Source organism: Anguilla rostrata, chromosome 10 (assembly GCF_018555375.3).
Source record: "Anguilla rostrata isolate EN2019 chromosome 10, ASM1855537v3, whole genome shotgun sequence".
NCBI lineage: Eukaryota > Metazoa > Chordata > Actinopteri > Anguilliformes > Anguillidae > Anguilla > Anguilla rostrata.
Window position 1 is genome coordinate 5206890 of NC_057942.1, and position 27476 is coordinate 5234365.

Consider the following 27476-nt stretch of genomic DNA (forward strand, 5'->3'; position numbering starts at 1 on the left):
AGTAGAATTTTTCTTTCATTTTATTTTCAAGTGTGATTTAATTGTATCGAGCTTAACGTATCACTTGAAATATTGTGGTTGATTTTCCTCAAGTCAGAGGGAGCTCGTAACGCAACGATAATGCTTAGTCACAAGCCCACATAAGCAATCCACCACTCCGAGGGACCATGTAACACAATGATGACACCTAGTCCCAAGCCTACATAAGCGAGAGTAATTACATTTATGTAAAACAGTGGCGACCTTGACTGCGTTCCTCTTCAGCACAAAGAATATTGATGTCACTGCATTTTGTAAGCTCCACAAGTAGCGTTTTGTATCACTTTATCTCAAATGTTTTTGCCCGGAAAAAAACACCCTGGCAACAAGCACTCTGATGATAATAATAATAATAATAATAATAATAATAATAATAATAATAATAATAATAATGGTATACCAATGTTATTCTCAGATCTTGTGAGAAATTAAATACAGTATTTTATTTATTTATTTCGGTCATCCCAGCTTGCTACAGCTCTGCCATCTTTTCTGTTTTCATCACAGAAGTGGGAAGGGTCCAAATTGAAATGGAACCATATTCTTGCACTACTTTCCAAAGTGCTTCTGTTCCAGAACAGAACAAAATACATGCAGTTGGAATTCCTTATCAACTTGAACCAAGTTTTTTTTTTTTAAAGCATAAAAAAGCACGAAATCATGTCATGTGTCTTATAGTTTTATTTTGTTTTAATCACATGCCTGTCTTATTAACTGTCTCGGTGTGGAACCAATGCATAACATTTGGTTTTAGAATTTGTCTGCTGTTGGCAAGACATAAAACGACCTCTTTTGACACCAACTTTGACCATGTGGTTTGAGCAGTCATTGTATTGCTCTGTGCTCGAGTATCACCCACAAAGGGCTGGCATTATACATTGTGGTTGTAACAGTACGCCAAACTTACAAAGAGTATACAGGGACCCTTGTATCGCCCAGTAAATAATTCACAGGCACAGTTGATGTTCAGTATTTTTATCAACCAAAATTCAGATTAAGACGCTCATGACACAATTGCCGTCACAATTATTGTACGTGGGCAATGAAAACAAGTTAAAATGAATGCAATTAATTCATCTCAAACGTGGCTTGTGACAACTATACTGTAAGAGATACAATAACTTCCTGAAATTCAAAACTATATTGTTAGTTCATCAGCAAAACAGAGGGGGGAGCCGTTGCTACATTTATATGTTTACCTTTCACTCGTAAGGCATGTTAGCAACTTAGCGTGCTGTTAAAGTAAACATCCCACGCAGAACGCGTGTCGCAGAATTCAGTGAACAAATTTCATGTATTGTGAACAAGGAGGTAAAACCTAACAGCGGGGTTTTGTCCGTTTTATAATACAGAACTGAAAATAAAACAGCCACTATCACTGCAGCAATGAGTTCTGCCATCAGTCTGCTACTACTACTACTACTATTACTACTACTACTACTACTACTAATAATAATAATAATAATAATAATAACAATAATAATAATAATGTTGTTGTTGTGTTGTGTTGTTCTTCTTGTTGGCGGTGGTGGTAGTGTTGTCCATGCTTATTTACATTTCTATTTTTTTTATGATAATGTAAGCCATGAAATATCCCAGAATCATGGGCGAAAAAAAAAAAAAACGATAGTTAGAACGTCCATCAGGGTTTCGGACTGTCCCATTTGCAAGAACACACCCACTTCGTAGCAGTCTGTTGTGTGTCTGTTGTTAGAACAAGTAATCAACTGTTGCACACATATTTTACGAAGGCAGCCTCTCTTAAGTCCCTGTTGCCTGGGCCAAGGATAGGGTAACAAATCAGGAATTTCCTTCTGCCACTCCTGCAAGTGCAAGGGAAAAGAAAAAGAAAACGACCAGGCAAAGCATTTTTAAGCTCCCATTTCCGCCCTGAAAAGGCGATCTGGGCAGCTGCAACAGTTTTTGATGCGTATTTAATTTTATTTTTTTGTGTGAGTGCTTGGTTTAAACCACTCTGTATCAAATCGGTTGGGAACATGTCCCCACTTAACGGTGCAAACCGATATAACTGTTTCAGCTATTGTTGAGACCTTACAGTTTTAGCACTTTGATGATGTAGCCTACTACTTTTTCTCGCCTCGGAATAGTCCTCAAATTATTGGAGCATATTGGAGCGTACTGTTTTGCAAGACGGCTTTGTTCCAGAGAAGACGAAGAAAATAGTCCCTAACAAGAGGAAGCCAGTGACAGCGTGTACAAGTTTGGGTTTTGTAACTTTTTTTCATCCCGTTCTCGGAGTGGATTGGTGTCGCTATTTTCTGTCTAACTCTTAGGTACGTGGATGGTGGCTGTCTCCGTTTTTCTTCTTTGGGATCCTGGATTTACCCGTTCGTCTACAGATACCGTTACTTTTGAACGTTTGATGCAGTTAAAAGCAACCTGATCGACGAAACATTCGAACTTGATCAAGAAAGGGGAAAACCACAAAATATCCATCGAAAGTCCCCGTTTCAGGGAGGAATTCTCATCAAAAGAATCGCGTGGAAGGATGCTGTTTCTGGTAAAATGGCAATGAAGAACACCTTTGTAGCTGCTGTGGTGCTGAGTTTATTCTTTTGTCGGAGTTGTAGCCAAGAACTTAACCCGAAAGGCAGAAATGTATGCAAAGTGCCCGGGTAAGTAGTGCTGTGATACGTCGCAATGACGAATGGAATAACGGTTTTCTGCAAGAAGCAGGGAGCATTTTTTTTTCTCCCCATGCTGTTGAAAGTTTTTATTTATGACTTCTGCATTGAATGTGCAAAAAATAAAAAAATAATAATGGAATTTAAAAACGAGTGAAATTGTTTGAGGAACATAGGCCTAGCTTATTGTAAAATTGATCCACGTACAACCGTTAATTATAACAGTTCGTAGATTTTCACAGTATTGTTTGTTTTCTTCTTTTAATTCTGTTGTGTATCCAGTTAGAATTTATTATATTTTGTTTTTATAAAGTATGTTCAAGAAATACAAGAAAGCAATCTATAACAGCCATCCAGATGTGCACAACTGGATTTTCCGTGGGTGTCGAACGTTCACAAGAGGGCGCCACTTTTGAATGACGTGGGGCGATTCGTGGCAATGACACTGTTTTACTGAAACCTTCGAGAAATTACTGTGTGACAAATAATCTCTAATATCTTCATACGTGAGCCTCATCTGCCATCTAGTATGCCTATTATATAACAGTACAATGAAGTTCTAACATTTTTTGAAGTTATGATTCTTTGCGATATTTGCTTTGTCTTTGTAACCTACATTTTCTACCCTTGGCCTGATTGAGCATATGTGAGTTTGAGTCTACTTCACCCGTGATGTTATTTTTCTTTAAGATCTGAGCGTCCATGTTCCTACCAGTGTCATTTTGGGTTAATTTGTTTAATTCTGTTTTGTTTGACTTTGAATTGAAACAACATCTTCCAGTTTATAAAATGATACCCAAAAGCCTCTAACTTATGTCGAATCTGAGGGAAACAAATCAAAGATGGAATTTCCATCCTGGCAGCGATACTGTGAGACCTAATGCATAGTGTCCTTAAGATGGAGGCAAAGTGCTGTGTACTAAGCTAGATAACGAATGAGTAGTTGCCAATGTCTTTGAGAAAAATATTATTTTATTTTTTGAGGTGGATAGGCTGCTTGTTTTGGCAGAATGTTGGTCTAGACCTCACAATCTCCCATCAAATCTGGCACTCGTGCTATTGGTTAATCGTGTTCAGCTTTCGCACTGCTCAGAACACAGAAAAAAAATTGTGTTTGGGTGCCGTTCCCGTCAGGTGTGTCCCTTTCTGGAGACAGACTTAATGCTGGTACGCAACTTTTGTTCGTCCAACAACAGATGACATTAGAGATCTGGTGTAGAGGTCATTTGTGGGCATTATATTTTGCCACACAACAAATTCGCAGTGAAACGATATGAAGATGTTGTTGATCAAGTACAAGATGTTTGCAGCCAACAGTAGACACGTATCGTCTTTAAGTGGCCGTTTCTGCCTGACCGCAGAGCAAGATGCGTTGACCTGTAGTCACCCCTGGACCGAGGGACCAGCCAATATCTCTGGCAGTCTCTGCCTCCTCATTGGAAGATGTAGGCCATGCACAGAAGCACGCCCCTCCCCCCAAATCCAGGTCCTAGCTCTAAAAGACACCACGCATACTGTTCTTAGGCATACATATCTGATAGACGGTGTAGCTACAGAACATGTTTTAATCCTCTGAAGAGTAGGTTTTTTTTGTAATGTTCTTTGGAAGGTTTGTGTTCTAGAACTCAAGCAGTGATTGTTACATCAGCATTAGAATGTTCAGTTGAGATCATTCTAATCACATGTTTGTGGTCTTACCCTGCAACAGGTTGAAGCACTATTATCAATAGATTTGCCTATTGCTCCTCCCCCCGTCTGTTGTGGTTTTATGGGCTACCCTAAATGTTTATGTACGCAAAGAAAATGATATATATATATATATATATATAATGTTTGCCTTGAAAATTTAAATTGCTTAAACCTAATGTGATATCTCTAGCTTTGAAATTCCTTTTTGCTGAATTGTTTGGTCACTGTATCATTGTTGAATTGACCTTTTTTGCAACATAGTCTTAATCATTCCAGTTGAACTGCAGTTGACCTTATGGCCATTTTATTCACAAGTGAAGCAACGGATGCTTGTTCGCAATGGATAACATCCCATTTCTGTTTCTGTTTGTTCGCTTGAGCCTCGCCGTTATAAACCGGGACTCTTTCATTTCAGCATTGACAAAAACACGCAGAAGGCGGGAGAGAGAAGCCCGTGGTGTGTTATCAGAGCTGTACAGCGTTTCCTTCTCGCCTTCTGGTGTCACCGAACAAGCTTATTAACGACACATTGGGGCCGGGGCACTATTGTAATTTTCTTTTCTTTCTTTTTTTTTTTCTTATTTTGCCCTTGTTTCAATGAGAATGAAGTATTTAAGAGGCTTCACTCGTCAGTCTCGTTTCTCGAGGGGAATTCCCTCGCGGCTGCCGTGACAGAGAGAGATGTCCCGAACGAAGTAGCCGGCGCGCTCGTGCCCAGGGATCTTTCGGTTAGCGGCGCGAACAGAGACCTAAAACTTCAGCAGACGCAGCAAAACGCTCCCTCTGGGCGTTCGGTGAAGGGAAGTGAGTCACAATAACACGAGCGAAGCCCCATCTTATTTATAGATCATCTCCATCTGGCGCAAAGGTTTTGAAATCTAGATTGCTTTGTTTCCTGTTGCAGGAAAGGTCGGCGAGCTACTCGGTCCACGATAAAAACTGACCATCACAACGTAGTGTTGAGGCTGCTTTTAAGAAGAGTATGTGTATTTATCATGTGTAGGTGTTGCCCTGGGAAGCATAAAGAAAATGGTTTCCCCAGACAAAGATGTTTTTTTTTTTTTACAGAATGTTAAGCTTTAGCTTGAGAAAGACTTTGAAACATATGAAAAACACATATGCCTATGCACGTGTGGCACGGATGCAAGCTCATTGCATTTGTCTGACAAAGTAAAAAAAAAAACAAATAGGGTGAACCGAAAATAGCTCTTAAAAAAATAGTTCTGATTTTTCCACATAACCCTTGAGTTACTGCCTCGATGTAGCAGAACAAAGATTTTATTTTTCAAAGGACATGGTTTAGAGGCAGAAGATTGGCCATGTCTGAGGCAGTGTACCCCCTGTCACCCGCCCCCCCCCGCCCAAGACATAAAACCCTCAATGTTACCATGGTAACAAATGTTCCCAGGCTTCACTTCATCAAAGCTTTCGCTGGCCAGGTCATTGAGGACACTGACAGACGTCAGGACCACCTGAAAACCGTAGTGACATTATTGATATTGATAAATAGTAAACCCAGTAACAATGTCATTTTTTTGTACCGGCATTGGGGAAACAAGCTTTTGCAGACCATGCTAGTGAAGCCGGCAATGCTCCTGACATTTTTACAAGAAGAACACAGAGGCCTTAGGAGGCGGGACGCAAAGATGCAAAGATGCGGTGGCATTCGAAGGCCATACTGTACGCAGAACCGAGTGTGCAGTCACGCGTGACCCTCAGCACATGCCTCCCGCAGTGAACCCGGAGCTTCGTCTCCACGCGCGCGCGCGTTAGCGTAGCGTAGCATATTGCGCTTCGCTTGGAACTGCTGTTTCTCGTCCTGTTTATTGTTTTGAAAAGCAACGCGAGCCTTTGAGACGGAACAGAGACGTCAGCCGGTTGGGGTTTTTTTTTTTTCCGCTTTTAATGGTGGAAAAAAAAAAAGAAAAACCCACTGTGACTGAACGCAGAAGGCCTCCCGGAGCTCTTGAGAGGATATAAACGTGTGGACAGGGGGGCCTCCCGGAGGTCACGGGCGTAGGAGGGATGAGGAGATGAATCTCGCGCTTCGGAAACATCTTTCTCATGTAGTGAACCTCTCTGTCTTCCTACCATGAGGCCTCCTCGGCTTGCGCAATCCAACCACCCAGCCCCTACCCCCACCCGCCCACTCAAACGGTTCGCAGCTTACACCCTGACGCATGTGCCCCCGCACGGCTGGGATTCACAGCCTTCCTCCAGGCTGACCTCTGAAGTAGAGGGGCGTGGCCTGAGAGTCACATGGGCGCTGGTTGCCATCGATCAAACGTGTCGAACATGAAAGCGCGGGGCACCTGAAACGAGTTGAGCCCGAAGAAGCCACAGATGGCACTGAGAAATGTGAAATATGTGAGGAAGGCCACATGAGGTGGAAGTATGTGGTGGATGAAACGAGGCGGGGGTGAGGGGGTGGGGGGGTATGGGGGCTAGGGGGGAGGGGGACACTGGAGGATAGACTCTCCAGCAAACATTTGCTGTCTGTTTGCTGTGGTGACATCTGTGTGCCACCGAGGTGATTTTCCGAACCAATGCCTGTCACGCCCGTTTTCCCGCAGGTCCCCCGGGTTGGCGTGCTGCGCGGGGTGGAAGCAGCAGGGAGAGGAGTGCGTGACCCGTACGTACCTGCCGCGCCAAAACCGCTAACTAAACCGCTAACCCCGCCTTTCAGTGTGTTTACTCACATGAGACTGGCCCTAGGGCCGGAGCGTTGTTTGTCCCGCGAATGACAATGTCTTGTGTGTCTCCATCCCCCCCCCCAGCGCTGTGCGAGGGCAACTTCACGTGTAAAGAGAATGAGGTGTGTGTCAGACCCAATGAATGTCGCTGTCGCCATGGTTACTTCGGAGCCAGCTGTGACACCAGTAAGAAACCTCTCTCCGTTTCTTCTTGTTTTTTTTTTGTTTTGTTTTTTTTCCCCCCTCCCCTGAGACTCTGGTCTCAGCTGATAGACCTGCTGGGCAAATAGAACCCTGGAACAAACAAAAGCGAGGAAAATAGCAGGGTCTGTTAATTATAACGCGAAACGTTAATTATAATTTTGGTCAGGGAAGGGATGGGAAGGAAAGAATGTTAAGGAAAGTATAAATCAAAGGTGAAGGTTAGGGTTAGGGTTAGGGATTGTACTAAAATATAATGAATAAAAAAAACAAGGAAAGCATTTCATTTTTCAGTTTCTGACATCTGCAGTCCTAACAGTAGCAAGATGTACGGTACCAGAAATGCAGAAGTGTAGAATACACTGTATGTGTATGGATATGCACATTAGCAGTCCTGATTAAGAGGAACGAGTGTGTGAAAAGGTTTTTTTTTTACCGTCACAGAGTGCCCGACCCAGTTCTGGGGCCCGGACTGCAAGGGCAAGTGCACGTGCTACCCCAACGGCCAGTGCGACGACGTGACCGGCAAGTGCACCTGCAACCCCAACCGCTGGGGCTCCAACTGCGAGAAGGCCTGCCTGTGCCAGAAGGGCAAGTGCGACCAGGAGACGGGCAAGTGCACCTGCCACGCCGGCTTCTGGGGGCCACAGTGCGCCAGCAACTGCTACTGCAGCGCCAACTCGGTGTGCGAGCAGACCTCGGGCCACTGCCTCTGCCAGCCGGGCTGGTACGGGCGCAACTGCGGCGCGCAGTGCACCTGCAACAACTCGCCGTGCGAGCAGTACACGGGCCGCTGCCTCTGCCGCCCGCGCATGTGGGGCCCGCGCTGCGAGCGCTACTGCCAGTGCGTCCACGGCAAGTGCAACCCGACCGACGGCTCCTGCACCTGCACGCCCGGCTACCGCGGCAAGTTCTGCCGCGAGCCCTGCCCCGCCGGCTTCTACGGGCAGAACTGCAGGAACAGGCAAGTGGACGAGGAAGTGACGTAGGCCGGAGAGGGGGGGTTAACTTGTCAGAATAAGAGCGTAAGAACTGCAGGAACAGGCAAGTGCGCCCCTGGAAGAGGAAGTGATGTAGGCCAGGGGGGTTTACTTGTCAGAATAAGAGCGTAAGAACTGCAGTCACAGTACACCCCAGGAAGAGGAAATGACATAGGCTCGAGGGGGGTTAACTTGTGAGAATAAGAGCGTAAAGCATTAGGTGGCCATCTTGAGAACCGTGTGATCACCAAAGCAGGCCATTGGCTCATATTGGGCTTGTTTAAAGAAAGTCCTAGGCAGCAAACTGAATTTGGGAGCTTTTTTCCCTGTTTTTCATTTCTGAAGTGGATGTGTGTGAGTGTGTGTGTTTTCTGAGGAAGGAGGTGGATGAAGTCATGAAACGGCAGCTCACATGTCTTATCTGATTCTTATCTGTGGTCCAATTGCTCAGGTGCGCTATCTACTGCAAGCCCTTAATGAAGGGTGGCACGGGGATTAGGAGATACTGAGCTGTTCTGTGATAAAATCAACCTTGCCTGCCTATTCCCGGGGACTGAATTTCAATCTCTCAAAGGAACGTTTGAGTACAAACTTGAAAAAGGAAATATTGAAATACGCACGTTAGCTCGCAAGACTTATAACTAACAGAAAATGAATTAATATTAGTTTGGGTTGAACTCGTGTTGATGTTGGTAATGTTACTCACCTCGCCAGAGATTTTGCCCGTTAGAGACGAGAGAGACGGCCTGCATCTGTGGCAGCTGCAGTGGCCGATTGTGACATCAGCTGCGAGCGTGTTGTTCATATTCAGAAAGTTCCATCGGTGTTAATCAATGGGAAATTTTCTGATATGAAATCATAAATATATCAACAACAAAAAAAATTCAGCTAATGTCACAAGAAGCACACACAACACAATTCCATACTAGGTGTAGCTCCAGACCAAATTTAGAATGTCAGGCTGAAAAGCTGTAGGTGGGGTAGCGTACAGAATATTGATGCGAAATGAGGGGTAGCAATGAGGTAGAAGAGTGGGGCTGGCTTTTATCCGAGCTGAGCGTGCGGACTGACGGCGGCCCCCGCCCCCCCGCAGGTGCGGCCACTGTAAAGGGCAGCAGCCCTGCAAGGTGACGGAGGGCCGGTGCGTGACCTGCGAGCGGGGCTGGAACGGAACCAAGTGCGACCAGCCCTGCGCCCCCGGCTTCTTCGGCGAGAACTGCGTCGACGAGTGCCCCCCGTGCAAGGACGGCCACCACTGCAACCGCATCGACGGCAAGTGCACCCACTGCAACCCCGGCTGGATCGGAGATCGGTGAGGAGCCGCAGCGCGTTCACCTCGACTTTACACCACCGCGCTTAAGCAAAAAGTGTGCAGACATCCAATATATTGCCGTTATAGATTGTTATTTTTTTTTGTGACACTGAAAGACTGCAGCGATTCTCAGCATTAAACATCATTTAGAAATATATTGCAAAAACGACAACACGTTACCGCATATTGAAAAATATATTTGAGAGTCTCTCCATCTTTTCAAAATTATTAGTCGATGTTTTACAGCATACATTTCAAGATAGGGCAGTGTATTTATTGTGTAAGGGCGACTATATCTCAGCATAAATATTTTAAAGTTATGATGATTGAAGTGAATGAAATCCAGGTTCTGTGTTTTTTTTTTTGTTTGTTTTTTAAACGTAGCTGTGAGATGAAATGCCCGAACGGAACGTACGGTGAGAGCTGCGCAAACGACTGCAGCCACTGCTTCAACGGGGACTGCCACTTCGCCACGGGGGAGTGTCTCTGCGATCCCGGGTTTTATGGGACATAGTGAGTGTGATCAGCCCGTCTCATTCCCGCGCTGACGCGTCTTTTATCTCCCTTACAATCACGTAAAAAAAAACTGAGCCGGATCATATTTTCCCTACTTTTCTGCCCATTTATTTTTTATTCAAGCAGCACTTTAGACTCGAATCAAGCAGTCATTTAATGTGGTAAGGATCGTGCTTGCTGCAGTTAACCCTTGGGTACCTTATGCTGTGCACATATATTTAACATTTAACATTTGTGGTATTTAGCTGACGCTCTTGTCCAGAGCGACTTAGAATTTGTGCACAAAGAAAAGGCCCAGATTTGTAATTCACCAACATTCCAAGTGGCAGTTAATGAGAGAGCAATGGTAGGCCCATAACACACTGGCGATTGGCGATCCTTTGCCACTAGAACTAGCATATTCACTTTAGCAGCCCTTTGACTTAAAGAACATGGTCATTCGGGTTTTTTTTTTCTTCCAGCAGATGAAAATGTGTTAAAGCTCTTACATATGGGCTGCTCTTCAAATGGAAAGCAGTTGCTTTAAAAGGCAATGTTTTCAGTATTTTCACAAATACTACAAATTGTACTCGTGTCCTTCGTAGGAATGTCCCACACCAAAATCATCAAAAAATGCATCCTTATAAGGTGCCTTATTGTGGTTAAATTTGATGAAAGAATCAATGTTTCCTTCATCAGATAGGATATCCCATAGACGTCATCCAGCTTTCAAACTGCAAATTTGCCGTTTGAAGTTTCTTGTTAGGAGACTACCTTCGAAGAGAGCAGTTTTTAGATAGCGAGGTAGCTGCCTTCCGTTCTCGGTGTGTCTTACTGAAGTATATAACGTATGTAAGTGTAGAACTCAGTGTTTTCTTTAGATGATGGCCTGTCCGTTATGTCTCAGCATGAGTATTGAATTTCGTTCCATCAAAACCGAAGCCAAGGTAGTTGAGCCAGGGGCCTCGCTATGTTGCTAAGCAACATCGATAAGCATTACCACTGTCAGCTGATTTCTCAACTGCCAAAATGTCAAGATTGACATAGTCTAAGAAGTACAGAAAATGTAAACAGTTTAAAAACACTTACCCAGGGATTAGAGCGTAGTACATTGTGTTTCTCATGCTTGCATGTCACTTCTCCACACTAACTTCTACTTGATGAGTGGGGATTGGCTGGTACTCTACCCTTTCTTTCCGCCGCCATCACTCAAAGTGAGGTATGCTGGGAAATAATGCATTTCCCCCAGGGCATGGGCAGGTTGGGGTCAAAAACATTACACTATACTTCCAGTACTGTAGTGCAATTTGTGCATGGAAATGTACAATTATGTCACAGTTTTTGAATTTGTCATTTCCCCCAGTTGATTGCAAATTGATTTTATCTGTTTATCCCATTATGAAAAGGGTACTTCCGTACCTCTGCATCGCAAAAGAATTTCTGACGCACTGAATCTGATTAAATCTGATTAAACGATTAAAATGCTTCTCCCGTGTGTCAGAAATTCCTGTATTGCGAAGAGATTTAAAAAAAAATAAATAAAGAAATAAATAATTTCCCCGGAGATTGTGTTGTTGACATCCTCGCGGACATCTGTTTACTCTTAGCGCCTGGTTGCTACGGGTCGCCCCTGCGTCTTCCCCGGGCTCGATAGCGTCTCTGGGGCGGGAGCGCTGCAGTCACACGGATGAGTCAGAGCAGGCTAATTATCCCAGCATGCCGTGTTCCCAGAGCTCCCGCGGTCCCTCCGACACCGAGGCCGCCAGCCGCTGCGTTGTCACAGGCCGTTAGCCGTGATTAAATCAGCCTGGGTTTCGGGAGAACGGCCCGTCTCCTCCAGTCAGAACGTGCCCTTTTCACACTCTACGCAAACCCCGGGAGTTCATTTTTATCTGGGTGTGCTTTTTTCTTTGGAAAGTGGAAAAAGAACAGCCGAAAGCTCTGTGTTTGCGATTTGAACCTGTACCCTGCTGGTTATTGTTCCGATTTAACGACTGTTTGTACTGCGCTACTATTGTCTCTAGCCAATGACACCCTGGAATTTATATGGTACATGTTCCTTCTTTCATTTAAAAATGGCAGAAAATCCCTTCCTGCTGTAGTCGTTCAGTAGAAGAGTGAGCTTTTCACCAACACTGTTCAGCTTTTTTTTTCTAATAACAGAAATATTATTTTCCTGGTGTAACCTGTGATTCACTCCCGAGCTGTTATGTCTTCCTTTTATTTGTCTACTGTAATACTAATCCATTTATATGGTAATTTTTTTCTATCATTTGTATGCTAGTTAATTCCTTTCTGCTTGTTGTCAGTTGCATTGTCTGGCTTCTCAATGCAGTCTAATACATAAATATTATTATATATAATAATAATAATAATACTAGTGTCTTTCTTCTCTTTCCAGCTGTAATCTGACTTGTCAGTCTGGTCAGTACGGTGTGAACTGTGCACAAACCTGCTCTTGCCACGACAGGACGTGCAATCCGGTGTCTGGAGCCTGCAACCTCCGTAAGTCTGTTTCACTGACTGTGCCACTGGAGAGGGGGGTATGGTGGGGGTGGGCGGGGATGGTGGAGGGAGGGCAGGATGGGGTGTGGAGGATGTGGAGGTGGGGTGGAGATGTGGAGGGAAGGAGGGATGTGGATGTGGGTGGTGGGGGCTTTAGGGAAGAGATTGGGAGGTGGGGGATGTGGAAGGGATTGTGATGTGGAGGAAGGAGGGGCTGGGATGGGAGGAATTGGGAGAACGGTATTATACTATTCATGATGAGGCCTCCGAGCTCCATGAGTCGTGTTCAAAGCTCTTAGCAGCATTAGTGCGCGCATTGATTCCATGCGCTTGTAAAAAGCTTTGTTGAGGTTCACGCAATGGAGCGGTTGTGGTAGTGTGATAGTCTTATTGCGGGAAGGCCTTTGAGCTGAACGCAGAAGGAGTCCTTCTGGCGGGAAGGCTGGCTTAGGCTGAGAAGGGAGGGAGATTTGGGAGTACTGAGCAGGGAAGGCTCTTGATCTGAGACAGGGAAGGCTCTTTAGCTGAGGAAATGGAGAGAAGGAGTGCTGTAAACGAGGGAAGGGAAGGTCTTTAGCCTGAGACAGGGAGGAGTCTTTAACTGAGACGAGGCTACTTATAGCTATGACAGGGAACTGCAGCCTTACCTGAGAGCAGGGAAGGATGTTCCCTTCAACTGATACAGGGAGGCTCCTTGCCTTGAAAACAGCTTGATAGGATCCTCATTAAAACTGAGACGGGTAGGCCTACGTTCTAGTCTGAGACAGGGAAGGCCTCCTTTAGCCTGAGACAGAGAAGGAGTCCTTTAACCTGAGACAGGGAAGGCCTCCTTTAGCCTGAGACAGGGAAGGAGTCCTTTAACCTGAGACAGGGAAGGCCTCCTTTAGCCTGAGACAGGGAAGGCCTCCTTTAGCCTGAGACAGGGAAGGCCTCCTTTAGTCTGAGACAGGGAAGGCCTCCTTTAGCCTGAGACAGGGAAGGCCTCCTTTAGTCTGAGACAGGGAAGGCCTCCTTTAGTCTGAGACAGGGAAGGCCTCCTTTAGTCTGAGACAGGAAAGGCCTCCTTTAGTCTGAGACAGGGAAGGCCTCCTTTAGCCTGAGACAGGGAAGGCCTCCTTTAGCCTGAGACAGGGAAGGCCTCCTTTAGTCTGAGACAGGGAAGGCCTCCTTTAGCCTGAGACAGGGAAGGCCTCCTTTAGCCTGAGACAGGGAAGGCCTCCTTTAGCCTGAGCGGGTCGGAGCGTGCGGCTGTGCTGGATGACGCATCTCCAGCAGGAACGCGAGCGCACGTGCACTCAGAAACGCAGCGGCAGGGCGGCGGCTGCGGCGGAGGAAGGTTTGGCGCGGCAGGCCCTAATGGCGTTTCCAGACGGAGCGCGTCTCCCGTTCTACGCTCGTGTTTCGCTGGCAGCGTTCCCGCCCCTGCCCGAGAGAGCTGAGGGCCAGCGAAGGGGAAGAGGGGAAGAGGGGAAGAGAGATTTATGGGGAAGCGGGGTCGCCAGGGGTCACGCCGGCGGACATGTTGGGAAACGCGATGATGTCACAGTGTCAAGGCTTAACAAGCCCTTCCTTTATTCAGCTGCGAACACGTCGGACGAACTCGAACCCCACCTCCGTCGCACATCTTTCTCCGTCTCCTGACGTGATAACACGGGGCCTCTCGTTGGCGCATGCATCCAGGACGAGCCCTCTCTTTCACTTCTGTCCGAACGTGGGCTCCAGCATAAAGCGAATGTAGGTAAAGGATGTGTCCTAGGTCAGCAGGACTGCGGGTGGCCCCCGTCCGACAGTCAGATTGATGTGAGATGTGGCATTTGGGAACAAGCTGCCACACAGAGGACTTAATACTTCATGTTAACTCACAGCAAATGCCCAGTATTTTCAGGAAGAATTTATTTAAAAACTTGACTATGGAAAACGGTTAGAAATGGACACGTTTGTGTACTTTGACGTGTTTGTTCCGCGTGTGTTTTTCCTGCTGTCATGTTCTTTCTTCGGCACGGTTCGGCCATTTCTCATTCCCCTTTGCATTTGTTTCGTTAAAATTTTAATCGCTTCCAACTGTGTGGGAAATATTTTTAATTTATTAGTTGAGAGAGAGAGGGATAGATTAATCTGTGAAGCATGAAGGAGAAGATTTAAGATGAAACATTGGTTACGCATTACGCTGACCTTGTTTGACACCAGTTCGGAGTAGGAATACAGATTGTTGTTGCCGTGACGATAGAATGAACAGCGCAAGGGGACGCTGGGTCTGTCAGCGAGGTGGTGACACTCCCCGTCCTTCTCTTTCCAGAACCCAACCAGCGGATGGGCGTGATCGCGGCCGGGACGCTGGTGTCCTTCCTCCTCATCGTCCTCCTCTCCCTGCTGTGCTGCTGCTGCCTGTGCAAACAGAAGAACGAGAGCAAGTGTGTGAGCTGTTCACCTGTGGGTCGGGCTGTTCACCTGTGAGCTGAGCTGTTCACTTTCCAGCTGGGCTGTTTGCCTCAGAGCTGGGCTGTTCCCCACTGAGCTGAGCTCTTCACCTTAGAACTGGACTGTTCGCCTCAGACAGCATGAGCTCTTTCACCTAGAGTGAGCACTGAACTGGGCTGTTCCCCCTTTCTTCACAGAACTGGGCTGTTCATCCAAGCTGAGCATAGAACGCTGTTCTCCTCCAGCTGGGTTGTCTGCATCCCAGCTGGACCGTTTGCCTGCGAGCTGGGCTGGTAACCAACAGGTCAGACAGGGCCAGGGAACAGCCGGGGGGCCCCACTTTCACTCAGGGTCCCTCAGAAAGAAGCCTAAGGCAGTAATTCGGTTGTAAGTCCAGTATGGCTAAAATATACTCTGCCAGATGAAAGTGTTGACTGTCAGAGTTGATTTAGCACTGAGCTTTTAGCTACGTGAAGCAAAGTCCTCCATTCCTTCCAGAGCACAAACACGGTGCCTATGTAAATATTTGGTCATTTTATTTAAGCATACTTTACATTCTCCATTGTGTATACATCACATACTGTATATATACTCTGTGTGTGTTTACACAATGAGCTGAACAACTGAATACAAAAAGACCTTGAATGTTCAGTAGAGACATACACTGGAACACACACATACACACACACAGTTTGTTTCTATTTAACAATTTTAGCTTTTCTATCAGTGGGTAGTCCGCCTGAATTATCTTCATTTGAAAAGCTATGAAGAGTGATCGTGTCTGTCCTGCATAACTGCACTGAAGCTGAGCCACATGTGTATCCAACCCGTTCCCTTCCTTTCTGTTGTCTAAATCTGCTTCCTTTCTTTTCTTTTTTTCCCCTCACTCCCTCCATCCCTCCCTCCCTCCCTCCCTCCCTCTCCAGCCCAGACCGTGAAAACAGTGCCAGCAGCAAAATGAGCAAACGGCTGTTTTGCGGGAGATTCAGCAGAATCAGCACAAAACTGCCCCGGATTCCACTCCGACGGCAGAAGCTGCCCAAAGTTGTCGGTACGCACCCAAAACCCCCCCCACCCCCCACACACACCCAAAAAAAGCACATTTCTGCCCCCGCTTTACCATTTTACGAGTGTGAACCCCCCTCCACCCCCCGCCGTTTCCACAGCCGTCCTCCGAGGTAGCGGGGAGAGAGAGAGAGAGAGTTGTAAATGTCGATCAGCCTGCTGGCGAGAGGAGGGGGGGATGGGGGGCGCGGGGGGGGGCTGGGGGTGAGGGCGCTTAATCTGAGCGCCGTTTGGCCTTGCGCATCTTCGCCTGCCGCGCGGCTTCCCCGATAACTCCGACGTCGGCGCGTACGCGGCGCGCCTGGGACTAGATATTGTGTCTGGAAGACCCAGATACCGCGCCTGCCTGGGAACGTGCCTTCGAACCCGGGCACGTTCCCACACTCTCAGAGCGGCTCTTCTGGAAAAAAAAAGGTAAACGTGAGATCGGTGCCACCGCGGTTTAATAAATAAAGATCTGGATTTAAGGGGCATTCTGCGTGGACGGGGTTTTAGCACTGTACAGAGCGCTGAAAGAGCCTGCCTTTGACTGCCAAATGGGTATGCTGTTTCATTTGAATGGAATGTACTGGTCCCAAGCCTTATTATTTTTGGCTGTCCTAAATGCCATGTGTTCATATTATTACAACCCTAAACAGGGCCTTTTCTCTTTTCTTTTCTGCCCCCCCCCCCCCCCTTAGAAAAAGTCCCTTTTTCGGCCGAAGGCCGTGTTGTTAAAAAGCTGGATGCAGTGAGAGAGAGTGGTGAGAGATCTTTAATCAAAGGCTGCTCTGTTTCATCAGGTCAAAGCTCCTGTTTGGAAGTCTTGTGGTCTTCATAGTGGTGTAGACCACAGCACTCGGCTTAGCAGAGGGGAAAATGTGCACGCACACACACGGAAACACACACAGACACACACATAAGCACACACATGTACACACAGAAACACACACGTACACACACACGTACACACAGGCACAGACAGAAACACTCGCACAGAAACGCACACACACGGAAACACGTACAGTACACACAGAAAAACACAGACATACACACAGAAACACACACGTACACCCACACAGGGGCTGTCAGTGGGTGTTCTTAGGAAAGCCAGGGTTTTTCTTTCTAGATCAAAACAGGTTTTGTTTCAGAGTCTGGTCCTTTTAAAACACTGAGGTCAGGAGCAGGAGAAATCTTCCCTGCAGATGGGACTTTTGAGTTTAGAGCCAGCAAAGTCGACTGTGGTGTTTCCCAGAGAGAACTTAGTTTTGTCCAGGGAAAACGCGCAAGTGAAAAGCACCCAATCTTCTGGTCATTTCGATGCACGTAATGCATTATGACATCATTTAAAATGGCTGCCACGAGGGCAGACAGAAAGAGTATAGAGTGCTGAAAACCTCAACACATCGTGGTGGCCCGGAAAGGTCAAGAGCTGTTTGTAATATCATGTGTGGCCGTGTGACTTAAAAGAAGCCATTGTAACCGTGGAGATGCTTTCACTAGCCATAGATTGACGGTAGAGCGAGCAAGCCCCTCTTACTGCTTTAGGAGAAGGGTCGTACCCCTCCGCCCAGTCGCCCCTGCGCTCTCCGGGGTCTGTGTGTTTCGCCCCCTCCCTGACCTCAGCGAGGTCCCCCCCCCCACAAACGTTAATTCGAGAACGAGGCGCGCGAAGTGCCTGCGCTTCTCCAGGCCGCTTCAGGAGCACGCGCCCGCCCGCGAATCCAACCGATGACACGGGCCGAGGAGAGCCGCCACAGAGCCGCCATTGTTTGAAAACGTCCGCCGGCCTCGTCCTGTGGTCTCAGGACGATGGATCAGTTAACTCTTTCCTCTTTAAAGAACCGAAAGGAGAACAAACAAGCTGTCTGTTACAAGGCAGCGGTTAAAAAAAGACACATTTTTTAAAAAGTGGGCCAGCCAACAGTCTTTCATCTCAGCCTTGTCAACCAGGGACTCTAGTTAGGCGGGCTGTGTGAATCGCGCAAATCTGGAACGCAAGGCTAATTTGCTATCGGTGTTAGCATCGGAGGCTCAGCTGGGTCCGATATCCAAAATTTCCCAAGCACTTTCTCCTTACAAACAGACAAAGCTATTTTTTTTCAGTTATTAGTTTTGCTTGATGTTTAGCAAGATAAAGGTTTGCAGCGATGCAAAAATATTGGGTTGCGACATGGTTTTGTGGGAGTTTAGAGTTTAAGTATCCAGTTGTGTCGCGGCTAAGCTTAGCGTCGTTTAGCAAACGCGGCGTTCGGTTGTGGAACCCGGGCCCCACCTCAGCCCCTCGTCCATTAGAAGGAGAGCTCGGCGATCCTTTCCACTTTTTCTCCCTCCTTTTTCTCTAGAAACCGGCTGCTCTGCTTTCCTCATTGTCTTCCTGCAGGAGTGAGACGGGCTGTTGTTTGAAACTCTACCCTAACAGTGCGCCAAAATCCTGCACATTCCGGGGGTGGGGGGGGAGGTGAGGAGGGAGGGGGGGGGCGGGCTGGGGAAATGTGGGCCTTCGACAGGAAGAGGCCAAATTTATCCCAGCCCATGTCAGACCTGTGATTTATCCACACTGGGGTTGGTGGCAGCAGATGTCAGAAACAAAGGGGGTGCGGGGTGGGGTGTGTGGAGTTGCAGAAAACGTGTCGCCCCTGGGAACATCTTTCTTTCTTCACCGGCCATCACATGGCTTCACTCTGTCCTGGAAAAAAAAAAGGGGGGGGTAAAAAAGTCCTGCTGAATCTCCAGAGCCCTCAAGAGCGCTTTTTTGTCCTGAAGCAGTTCCTGATCCACCACAACAGTGCATCTCTCTCTTTTTGCACCCCCCTTCCCTCCCTCCCACGCATGCACACTTCCTCTGCTTCCCACCACCACCCCCCCACCCCCCCTCCGCCGCCTGCCCCGTGCCCTTCCGTCTTCCGCGCCGCAACAAGGCTTCCAAAAAAAGTGCCAGTGATCCGGGGCACCTGCTGCTTCAGGCCTGGGGAGGGGGGGCGGGGGTGTCGGGGGGCCGAGGGGTTCGGGGGGGGGGGCAGGGGAGCGCAGGATTCGGGGGGACCGGGGGGGCAAGGGGGGCCCCCGGAGCAGCTGCGAGCCGCTCCCTCCAGCTGGGGCTCGTCAAGAATGCGCCCTTGTCCCGCGGCGCCGTCTACCGCCACCTCCGGCGGGGCCTCGTCCTCCGGTAATCCCGCCAAATGGCGTCCGCGCGTTTACGCCGCGGCGCCTGCCGCTCGCCGGCCCGGCTGAGAGGCAACTGGCCGCCTTCTTCGGTCCGTTTGTCGTCTCTGATGATGATGATGGTTTTTTTCTTTTTTAGATTGTCTTGCCCTGTAAGACTGTGCCATCACATACCCTCTCTACCCAACCAGAGGTCCTTGAAAGACCCTTACAGTTGGCGCAGTTTTTCTGTGAAGGATTTTAAATGGATACTTATTCTGTTGTGTGAAATAGCACATCTCAGATCCAAAAACGTCTTCACCTAAACACTATTTACAGACTATTACTAAATATAGTAACAGCTATGCCTGTTTGTATTAATAATTATGATAGTACAGCAGTTTTTTTATCAGTTTGCAAAAACAAAAAAGGTGTGGTGATATCTTTCGTTTCTGACATTTTGAGCTGTGAACGATTCAACCTATTTTCATATCAATTCAGTGTGTAACTACCTCTGCAGTCCTGTTTATCAGTTCTCTCAAGTCACATTTGTTCACTATCTGTGTGAACCTGGACTCACTATTTAGCTCTTTTCACTCGGGTAAATCATTTGGGGGTTTTTTTAATCACCTAGGGCCAGGTTGGCCAAAACAGAACAGAGGCCGAATTTCACTCCTGGGGCTTTGTTAACATGAAGAAGCTCTGAGGGTAATCTTGGTGAACTAACTTGTGCAGATTTCACATCAGTTCCACACAAATCCCATTAAGGTGATTCTGTTTGCTTAGCATTAGCATTTAGCGTTGAGCAGATGCAGAAGTTTAGCAGGGTACATTTTGTGCAGCGATACTAAAATATCAGATGGCAACGTGACTTTGTGGTGTTCGGTTCATTATCAGTTTGTCACGTTACATTTCATTACAATTACATGTAATTTGTGTTTCTCAGAGTGTTCTGATTACTCCAGTTGTGTCACGTGTGGGGATGAACGAGTTTGCTTTAGTGTCCTGAAGGGCCTAGATCTCGCAGTACATCCATTTAATTCTGTTTCTCTGCAGCAGGCTGGTGTTCTGATTCTGTAAATAGTCGTTCGCTGTGGAAAGTCCCCAAAGCAGAACTGTCCTCCGGCCCTTTCCTTATGCGGTTACCGAGACACCACCGCCCTTGCCGACTTGCTCATCCTTCCCCTTTCTCACGTACACTTTGTTTCTTTCTATATATACTTGCGTTGGGAGATGTCATTGGGGGGGGGGGGGGGTGGGGGGATTGTAGCCAAAGATAAGGCAAAGAGTCGAGCTCAAAATCGGGAGTTCCCAGGGTGGAGAAGTGATCCTCGGGGAAGAAACGGACGGCATCATGTGCCACGGGCATGTAAACAGGCGTGTCTGCGGTCGGAGTACCGAGCTAGCTAGCGCTCTGCGGCCAGATGGGGGGGGGCGGGGATGGCGGGGGGGGGGGGGGGAGAAGCCACAGCCGTCCTCCAGCTGTCCTCTTTGGTCAGCAAAAAAATAAAATAAATAAATAAATAAAATTCTTCCCCATCAAAGGGAAGAGGAGAGAAGTAAAGAAACCCCTGACCAGAAGTGAAATGGTTTCCTAGAAAAGCGAACTGGCTGGTCAATGCTAAGTGTTCCTCGGGAGACTCAGTTCCTTAAGCTCACCGGGTTGTGTCTCTGTTTCAGCCGCGTCGGCTCAAATCTGCTAGCCCATCTGGATTTGACTTGCGCCAATGTGCTGGCGTTCGTGTTAGCATGCCATTAGGAAAGTCCGCTTCTCTCCAACCAAACCAAACCAAACTAAACCAAGCCCCGCCCCTTTTTCACTCACCGAGCAGTAGAGCGTATTGTACAAACACATGCTAGGTGATGGATGGGAGCTGCTGCTCTTTGGAGCGGCGGGGGGGCGGGCACCTTTGGTCGGCTCCGGCTGACCCGGTAATTCTGTTTGTTTGCTTTCCGAAAACGCCCCAGTGGCCCACCATGACCCCGAGAACACGTTCAACTGCAGCTTCATCGAGCCCCCTTCTGTGGTCGAGCAGCCCTCCCCGTCCTGGTCCTCCCAGAATTCCTTCTCCTCTTCTTTCGAGACCAGCGATGATGGACCGGTCTACTGCGTGCCGCACGAGGGTGAGTGACCGCCCCCCTGACCCACAATGCACCGGGTGTGTCCTGCACCAGCTATGGGGGATCGTTCATCAAACCAGAATGAGTGTGTGTCTAACACATGCTTGAAAAGGTCATTGCGTGCAACTTTTTATGTGTGGACATGACCCTCTCTGAGTCATTGACATAGTAAGATGGACTGTTCTACTCCATGAGCACCACTATGAAAATATCTGCTATCGTTTGTGTATGCTAGATAACAGTTTTTTTTTTCAGCTAATATTTATTCCGTAAAGCATTGTGGATGTGTGAATGTACATTGTATTTCTTTACTAAAAAAATCATTTTCAATTAAAATGAATTAACAATGGTCGCTAACCATAGCACCCCATCTGGGGGGAAATTACTCATCAGAATGAGATTAGCACGTGTCCGAACGGCTGGAAAGCACCCAGAGTTCGGGTGTTAGGGGTCACTGCCATTTCAGTTAAGTCCATTCCAAAAGATAAACTAACTCAGTTCATTCATAGGACCCTACGGTCATTTTTAAATTCATGAATTTAAGCTCAGTTCATTTCCTGAATCGAGCGGAAATGAGTTGACCTCTGACCCCGGCAAGGCAGAGAGAATGTAGTGGGTGAAGTTAGCATGGACCAGGGTTTGAGCTCAATTCCATTTCAATTCAGTCAGAAGACTCAGTCAATTCAATCCATGCTCTGTAAATTCCTCATGGAAAATTAAGGGTGTGTAATTCTTAATTTTTTCAATGAACTGAATTAGAAAATTCCTTTCCTTAATTGGCCAGATGGAAATGGAAATCCGGGGGCGCATGGCCCACCCTTGTAGGGCTGTAATTGTGACGATAGCGTCTCCCCTTTATCGGGTGGCATCTCCTCCAGCCGGTCCCGGGATGCTTGTGCAAACACAAACAGGAAACGCAGCGAAAGGCACACTCAGCACGTGGCACGCATCCAAATTACTCATTTCTCGGGGGCAAACCGTAGAACGGGAAAGAATCGGAAAGAGGGAAAAAGGGGATGTGGCTTTTTTCAGGGCAGGGTTGGGTCGCGTTTAGAGGTTCTCAAGCAATCAAAGCCGGTACTGAAAGCCTAAGCAGGAAGACTTTGATTGAGAACAGAGGGTAAAGTAAGCACAGAAAAGAGTGAGTCCGTCTGTGCGCTCGCTCCTTGCGTTCGGCCCTGGCGTGTGAACGGTCTCTCTGTGTCTCTCTGCTTCAGACTCCGTGGCGGAGAGCAAAGACAAGGGCGGCCCCCCCGCGGAGAAGACGGCGGCCCCCCAGGAGGAGGACGCGGGCGAGTACACCTCCCTGAAGGACGCCGGCTCCCCCAAGCGGCCGGCGGGCGACGCCGGCGAGACGCCGCTCCTCAAGTCGTCCGACAGCGAGGGCTCGGCCAGCGAGGGCTCCGAGTCGGCCATCGGGGCGCTGTACGCCCGCATCGCCCGGCTCTCCAAGCAGTCCCGGGACGAGGAGGACAAGGACGCCGCCGCCGCCGGCAAGCCCCCGTCTCCCGAGAGGACCAAGCCGCGCCCGCCCGACCCGTCCACCAAGCCCAAGGTCTCCTGGATCCACGGCACCGCCGGAGCCGCCCCGCCCGAAAAGGCCCAGGCCCCAGCGGCCCCCAAGGAGAGGAAGAGGAGCTCCGGGGAGGCGCCGGGGAGGAGCGAGAAGGAGGCGCAGAGGGCCAAGGAGAAGGGCGGCAAGCACCGGGAGCACCGGCACCAGGAGTCCAAGAGCGCGGCGGGGGAGGCGGGGGCGGGTGGCTCCCCCAGCAAAAACAAGGCCCACAAGCCCCGGCCGGGCCAGGAGCAGATGGAGCACATCAACGGGGCGGTGCAGAACGCCCTGCGCAAGATCGGCAACTTCCACGCCGACAGGAAGCCCGCCGAAGCCAAGGAGGCGCCCAAGAGCCCCGGGAAGGCGCGGTCCGAGGTGCTCCACCCCCACATGAACTCGGAGGCCGCCACCCTCCTGGCCGCCCAGCTGAAGGAGAAGACGCAGAGCATCAACCGCAACGAGGGCGTGGCCAAGCAGAACGGCCTGTCCGCCCCGCAGGCCCACCTCCGCGAGAAGCCCACGCCGCCCCAGAAGGCCAAACGCTCCGCGGCGGGGCCGCACCAGGCCGCCGCCAAGCCCCTGCTGCCCACCTCCGCCAACCTGCAGAAGATGGTTGCCCCCGCGGCAGAGACTGCGTCCCCGGAGCCCAAGGGCCCCGAAAAACAGGACTCCAACGGCCCCAGGGCCGCCGACTCGGGGGACCCCACGCCCAAGAAGACCCCCATTAAAAAACCCCCCAGGAAGAAAGGCAAGGAGGGGACCTTGGACACGGAAACTAAGAGCAGTCCCAAGACGGCCATTATGCCACCGCAGTTGGTGAAATAGAGCCGTCTCAAACTGCCAAAAGCTGTTGCCACGGTCGCGGTTTTCAAATAAATCGGGGACGACTCTGACCTACTTTTTTCCAGGCGTAGAAGCAAATGGACTCTGATAGTTTTTCGATCCAAATGGCTGAGGATTTGACTTTTGTTTTATGAAATTCTGTGGACCAGAAAAGGATGCATAGAACATGTCCCGCAGGAGCCAGATGTTGTCAGCGGCAATTTCTGAAACAATGGCGAGTTGTTTCGAAGAACTGTAAACCTTTCAGTATTACTTGGATTTAATGTCATGTTTTTATTTTCTCCAGTCTTGTATACTTGCAATTTAGTATTTTCAATTTTTTACGTTCGGCAAAGGATAATACTTTCTCAAACAGATCTGACGGTGGCAAGAAAATCCTACATTAGTGTTGGACTGCATTTCTGTCAGATATATATGCCCGCCACTATATATATTTTTAAACATAATCTGTATCTGATATACCCCAAACATACATTTATTATTATATATTATAATATATAGTGTATATATACATGTTGTATTTGATACAACAATAATAATCTATGCAAAGGACTCGTTTAAGGTTTTACTCCAAAAGGTACGGAACGTGTGATTGTTATTATGTTCAGACATCAGTTCCAGTCACGTCACGTTTTTTTTGTTCTTGACATAAAAGTTGGTTGACACTCGGTGGTGAGCTGTAAATGTTATTTATATGCGCATGTGTGGTTGACTTTTGGTTCCACGCGCTGTTAGGAGAATTCTTTATGCTACAGTACATTGACCGGTGAGCAAGATTATTTGAACGTATATTGGGGAAGAGGTGTGTCGTATGCCGGCACTGTACGAAGGGTGTGTTTTCCTTCCCTTTGAGGCATTTTATTGTGGTCAGTGTTGCATTATTAAAAGACAAACGTCATCTTTCAGATTTAGGTGATTTTTGTGCCTTTTCTTTTGGCCAGGACTATTTTTTTTTTGTTGTTGCTGTTAGCCTATATTCCTTTGTCCTGCTACGGACGTTGAACTTTCTTCGTTTGTGTTTTTTTCACGTTGTCATTTTCATTGTCATTTTTTTTTTTAATGTCAAATTTGGGTTGACGTATACCGAACCGCTTATGGTTCTGTGAAAGCTGGACGTCCGTCCGTCCGTCAGGAGCGAGGGATCGTCCGTTGTGATGCGGACGCTAGCCTAGCTGTTTGAGTAAAGGGAAGCAAAACAGCAGCTGAATTATGATGCTCTGTTTTTTTCCTGTAGATCAACAGCAGGGGGGGTCTACCACTGCTGCAGTCAGCGTTTTGAGGTAAAGATAGCCCTCCAGGTGCGGGAAGAAGAACCACCGGTGTGGTTTTTTTTTTTTGTACTCAGTGCTAGTTTCGAGGCGAGTCAGGATGCTGTGTGGCCACAGGTTTTGTTTCCATGGGTGTAAAAGACGACCGGCCTGCTATTCGGGCGCTCGATGCTATCGTCTTATCACAGTGCCCAGATACTGGCGCCTACATGGGTCTCACCTGGATTCCAACCCACAATTTTTGGTTCTCCAGAACATTCTGGGAATGTTGGGAAACGTAGGTAAAATGTCTCTGGGCTTCCTGGATGTCCCTCGAATGTCAAGTCACAGAGGGGGTTGCACGGAATGGCCTTACAGTGTTTTTCATTTTTTCATTCAGGTTATCGGAATTGGGGATTGTCATTCAGGTTCATTTTTTCCCATTTACCAAAGTTACACAAATCTGCCATTTGCAGTAATTTATTTTGGAACGTTAGTAAAATGTGTTTTCCCCATGTCCGCCACCATGTTTCTTTCAACGCTAAATACCTGGAACATTTTTCAGTGACTTTGACAGAAATGGTTTGGAACAATGAAATGTTCCAGAAATGCTGTTTGGGGAATATTCCCATCATAATGTAGTCTCACGATCACATGGATCTGATTAAGTGTTGCCCAATGTTTCGGAAATATTTCGTCTATCTAGAATGGGCCTGTGTCTGTTTCATTAGCAGGTATAGCTGACGGGGAAGGTTTCAGCTATTTTTGGCATTGACCAGAGCCAGGCACAAGACTTTTTCTGGCACTGAACAGACCCCTTCCCCACCAAAGATTTACGGAAAATGTCACGCGGCAGCCTTTTGCCTCTGTCACGGAGACACCTAACGGGTTCGTTTGAAAGAAAATGGCGGCCTGAAGCAGGTTTCGCGATTGGCGAGTTCGGCGACTGTCTGTCCGCCTCGAGAGTCGCCCTCGCCTTTTTCCGCCCTCCGGGAATTCCCACGCTTCTCAGACGATCAATCAAAGTCACCGGGTCAACTCCAGGAGCTCCTCTGGCAGGGTTTGCTGATGTTTTCTTAAAACCGGTTTCCCTTTAACTTTTTTTTTTTTTGAACACCCATGTTGCCGTGCACAAGTCACCAGATGCAAAGGACACTGTGCAAAACTTGCTTTCCAGGATTTACTCACCGAGGATGCCTTACTGCATGACAAGAAAGACGTTTCTTCCTCTTGCATGTAAATCGTAAAAGGGGTTTTGAGGTAACCATTATGTGTTACATACATTCACAAATGATAACAACATAGGTATCACATGGTACCGTTGTACCAATGGGTGCTGTCCATATCAGAAAAGGTCTGTTGGTATAATAGCTGATCGATGAGACCTTAAAAAAAGTAAATGGAATTAGTTCCATTTGCAGACAACGAATCAAACGCATCTCTTCAAGCGTGATAAATGATCGGAGGACATTTTGAGAACTGACATCCCCATAAATACCGAGGGCTCTATCAATGAACTGGATACTCCCAAAGGAATGAATGCAGTGTATCTGAATTGTGTTTGAAAGGATTACTTTGTCTTTACATTGCCAGCATGGTACCAGTATTGAGTGTAAGTGTACAGATATTCAGTTGAAATTGTTCTCTGTTGGGGTGAGTTCACACACAAAAAATATTTCTGAATGCTAGTGAGTTTTTTGTTAATTTTTCTTTTTTTTATTATTTTCAAGGTACAACAGGTTTTTTTTACATTACAAAATTTGTTAATGTCCTACTTGTAAAGAATTGTTTTTGTATCAGTATTATTGTAAATGTGCGTAAGCTGTGCTTATATGAATCAATTTGCTATGTTTTGTGATTCAGTGTCAATGAACTGGCTTTCATATTTTATTAGATTTTTTTATATGTAAACGTCTGGCTCGAAGGCAAATATGAATGCAGACTTGCTTTTTTATTGTTTTCTACAATGAAATTTTACTGGGAACTTTTTGCTTTGCTTTCAAGAATTGCTTCTTAAAACTTGCCAAAAACAGAAATGAATGGAAAAACAGAAACAGAAATTAATGAATTCTTTATTACTGATAGCCATTAAAAACAAATATGTATTTGCCAATTTTCGAATAGGGGAATTATTCAGGAATTATTCAGTGAGACATTACAGGTCTCTTTGAATGTGCCTTGTCCCAATTGCCACTAAGAATGCTAATATGCATTTTTATTGTTAAATTTATTTACAATTCAATTGAATAGTTAATTTTGCGTGAAAAAAATCAGATGCACAATATATACAATATATTTAATGCCTGCAAGTGGAAAGCAAAAGCCCTCTAGTCTGACCGGCCCAAGTTTGAAGCAGGGCCTCAAAATGGTTGTTGTCGTCATGGTTATTCCGTCTGTCTGTTTGTTGTTGGTTTTTGTCGTTGTTGTTGTTGTTTTTTTAGTTTTTTTTTGGTTTGTTGTTAATGTGATGTTGGTTTTCATTTTTTTATGATACAATAAAAGGAATTTGTACCCTGTGAACTCACGATCTCCGATCTGTGTCGCG

At 47.3% G+C, this 27476-nt stretch overlaps 1 protein-coding gene across 1 annotated transcript; it reads left to right on the forward strand.

Annotated features, from left to right (window-relative positions):
* The first annotated feature begins 1720 nt into the window (after window positions 1-1720).
* On the forward strand, window positions 1721-27451 carry scarf2 (scavenger receptor class F, member 2). Its single transcript, XM_064353626.1, has 11 exons — window positions 1721-2675; window positions 6947-7005; window positions 7151-7252; window positions 7712-8231; window positions 9341-9559; window positions 9944-10072; window positions 12456-12559; window positions 14856-14970; window positions 15904-16028; window positions 21134-21289; window positions 22504-27451. The coding sequence occupies exons 1-11, from the start codon at window positions 2566-2568 to the stop codon at window positions 23664-23666; spliced, it is 2802 nt and encodes a 933-aa protein (XP_064209696.1). The 5' UTR covers window positions 1721-2565; the 3' UTR covers window positions 23667-27451.
* The last annotated feature ends 25 nt before the right edge of the window (window positions 27452-27476 follow it).

Coding starts and splice junctions, on each gene's coding strand:
- scarf2 (XM_064353626.1), top strand. CDS start 2,566: ATGGCAATGAAGAACACCTTTGTAGCTGCTGTGGTGCTGAGTTTATTC. Junction 2,676..6,946: donor AATGTATGCAAAGTGCCCGG/GTAAGTAGTGCT, acceptor GTTTTCCCGCAG/GTCCCCCGGGTTGGCGTGCT. Junction 7,006..7,150: donor GGGAGAGGAGTGCGTGACCC/GTACGTACCTGC, acceptor CCCCCCCCCCAG/CGCTGTGCGAGGGCAACTTC.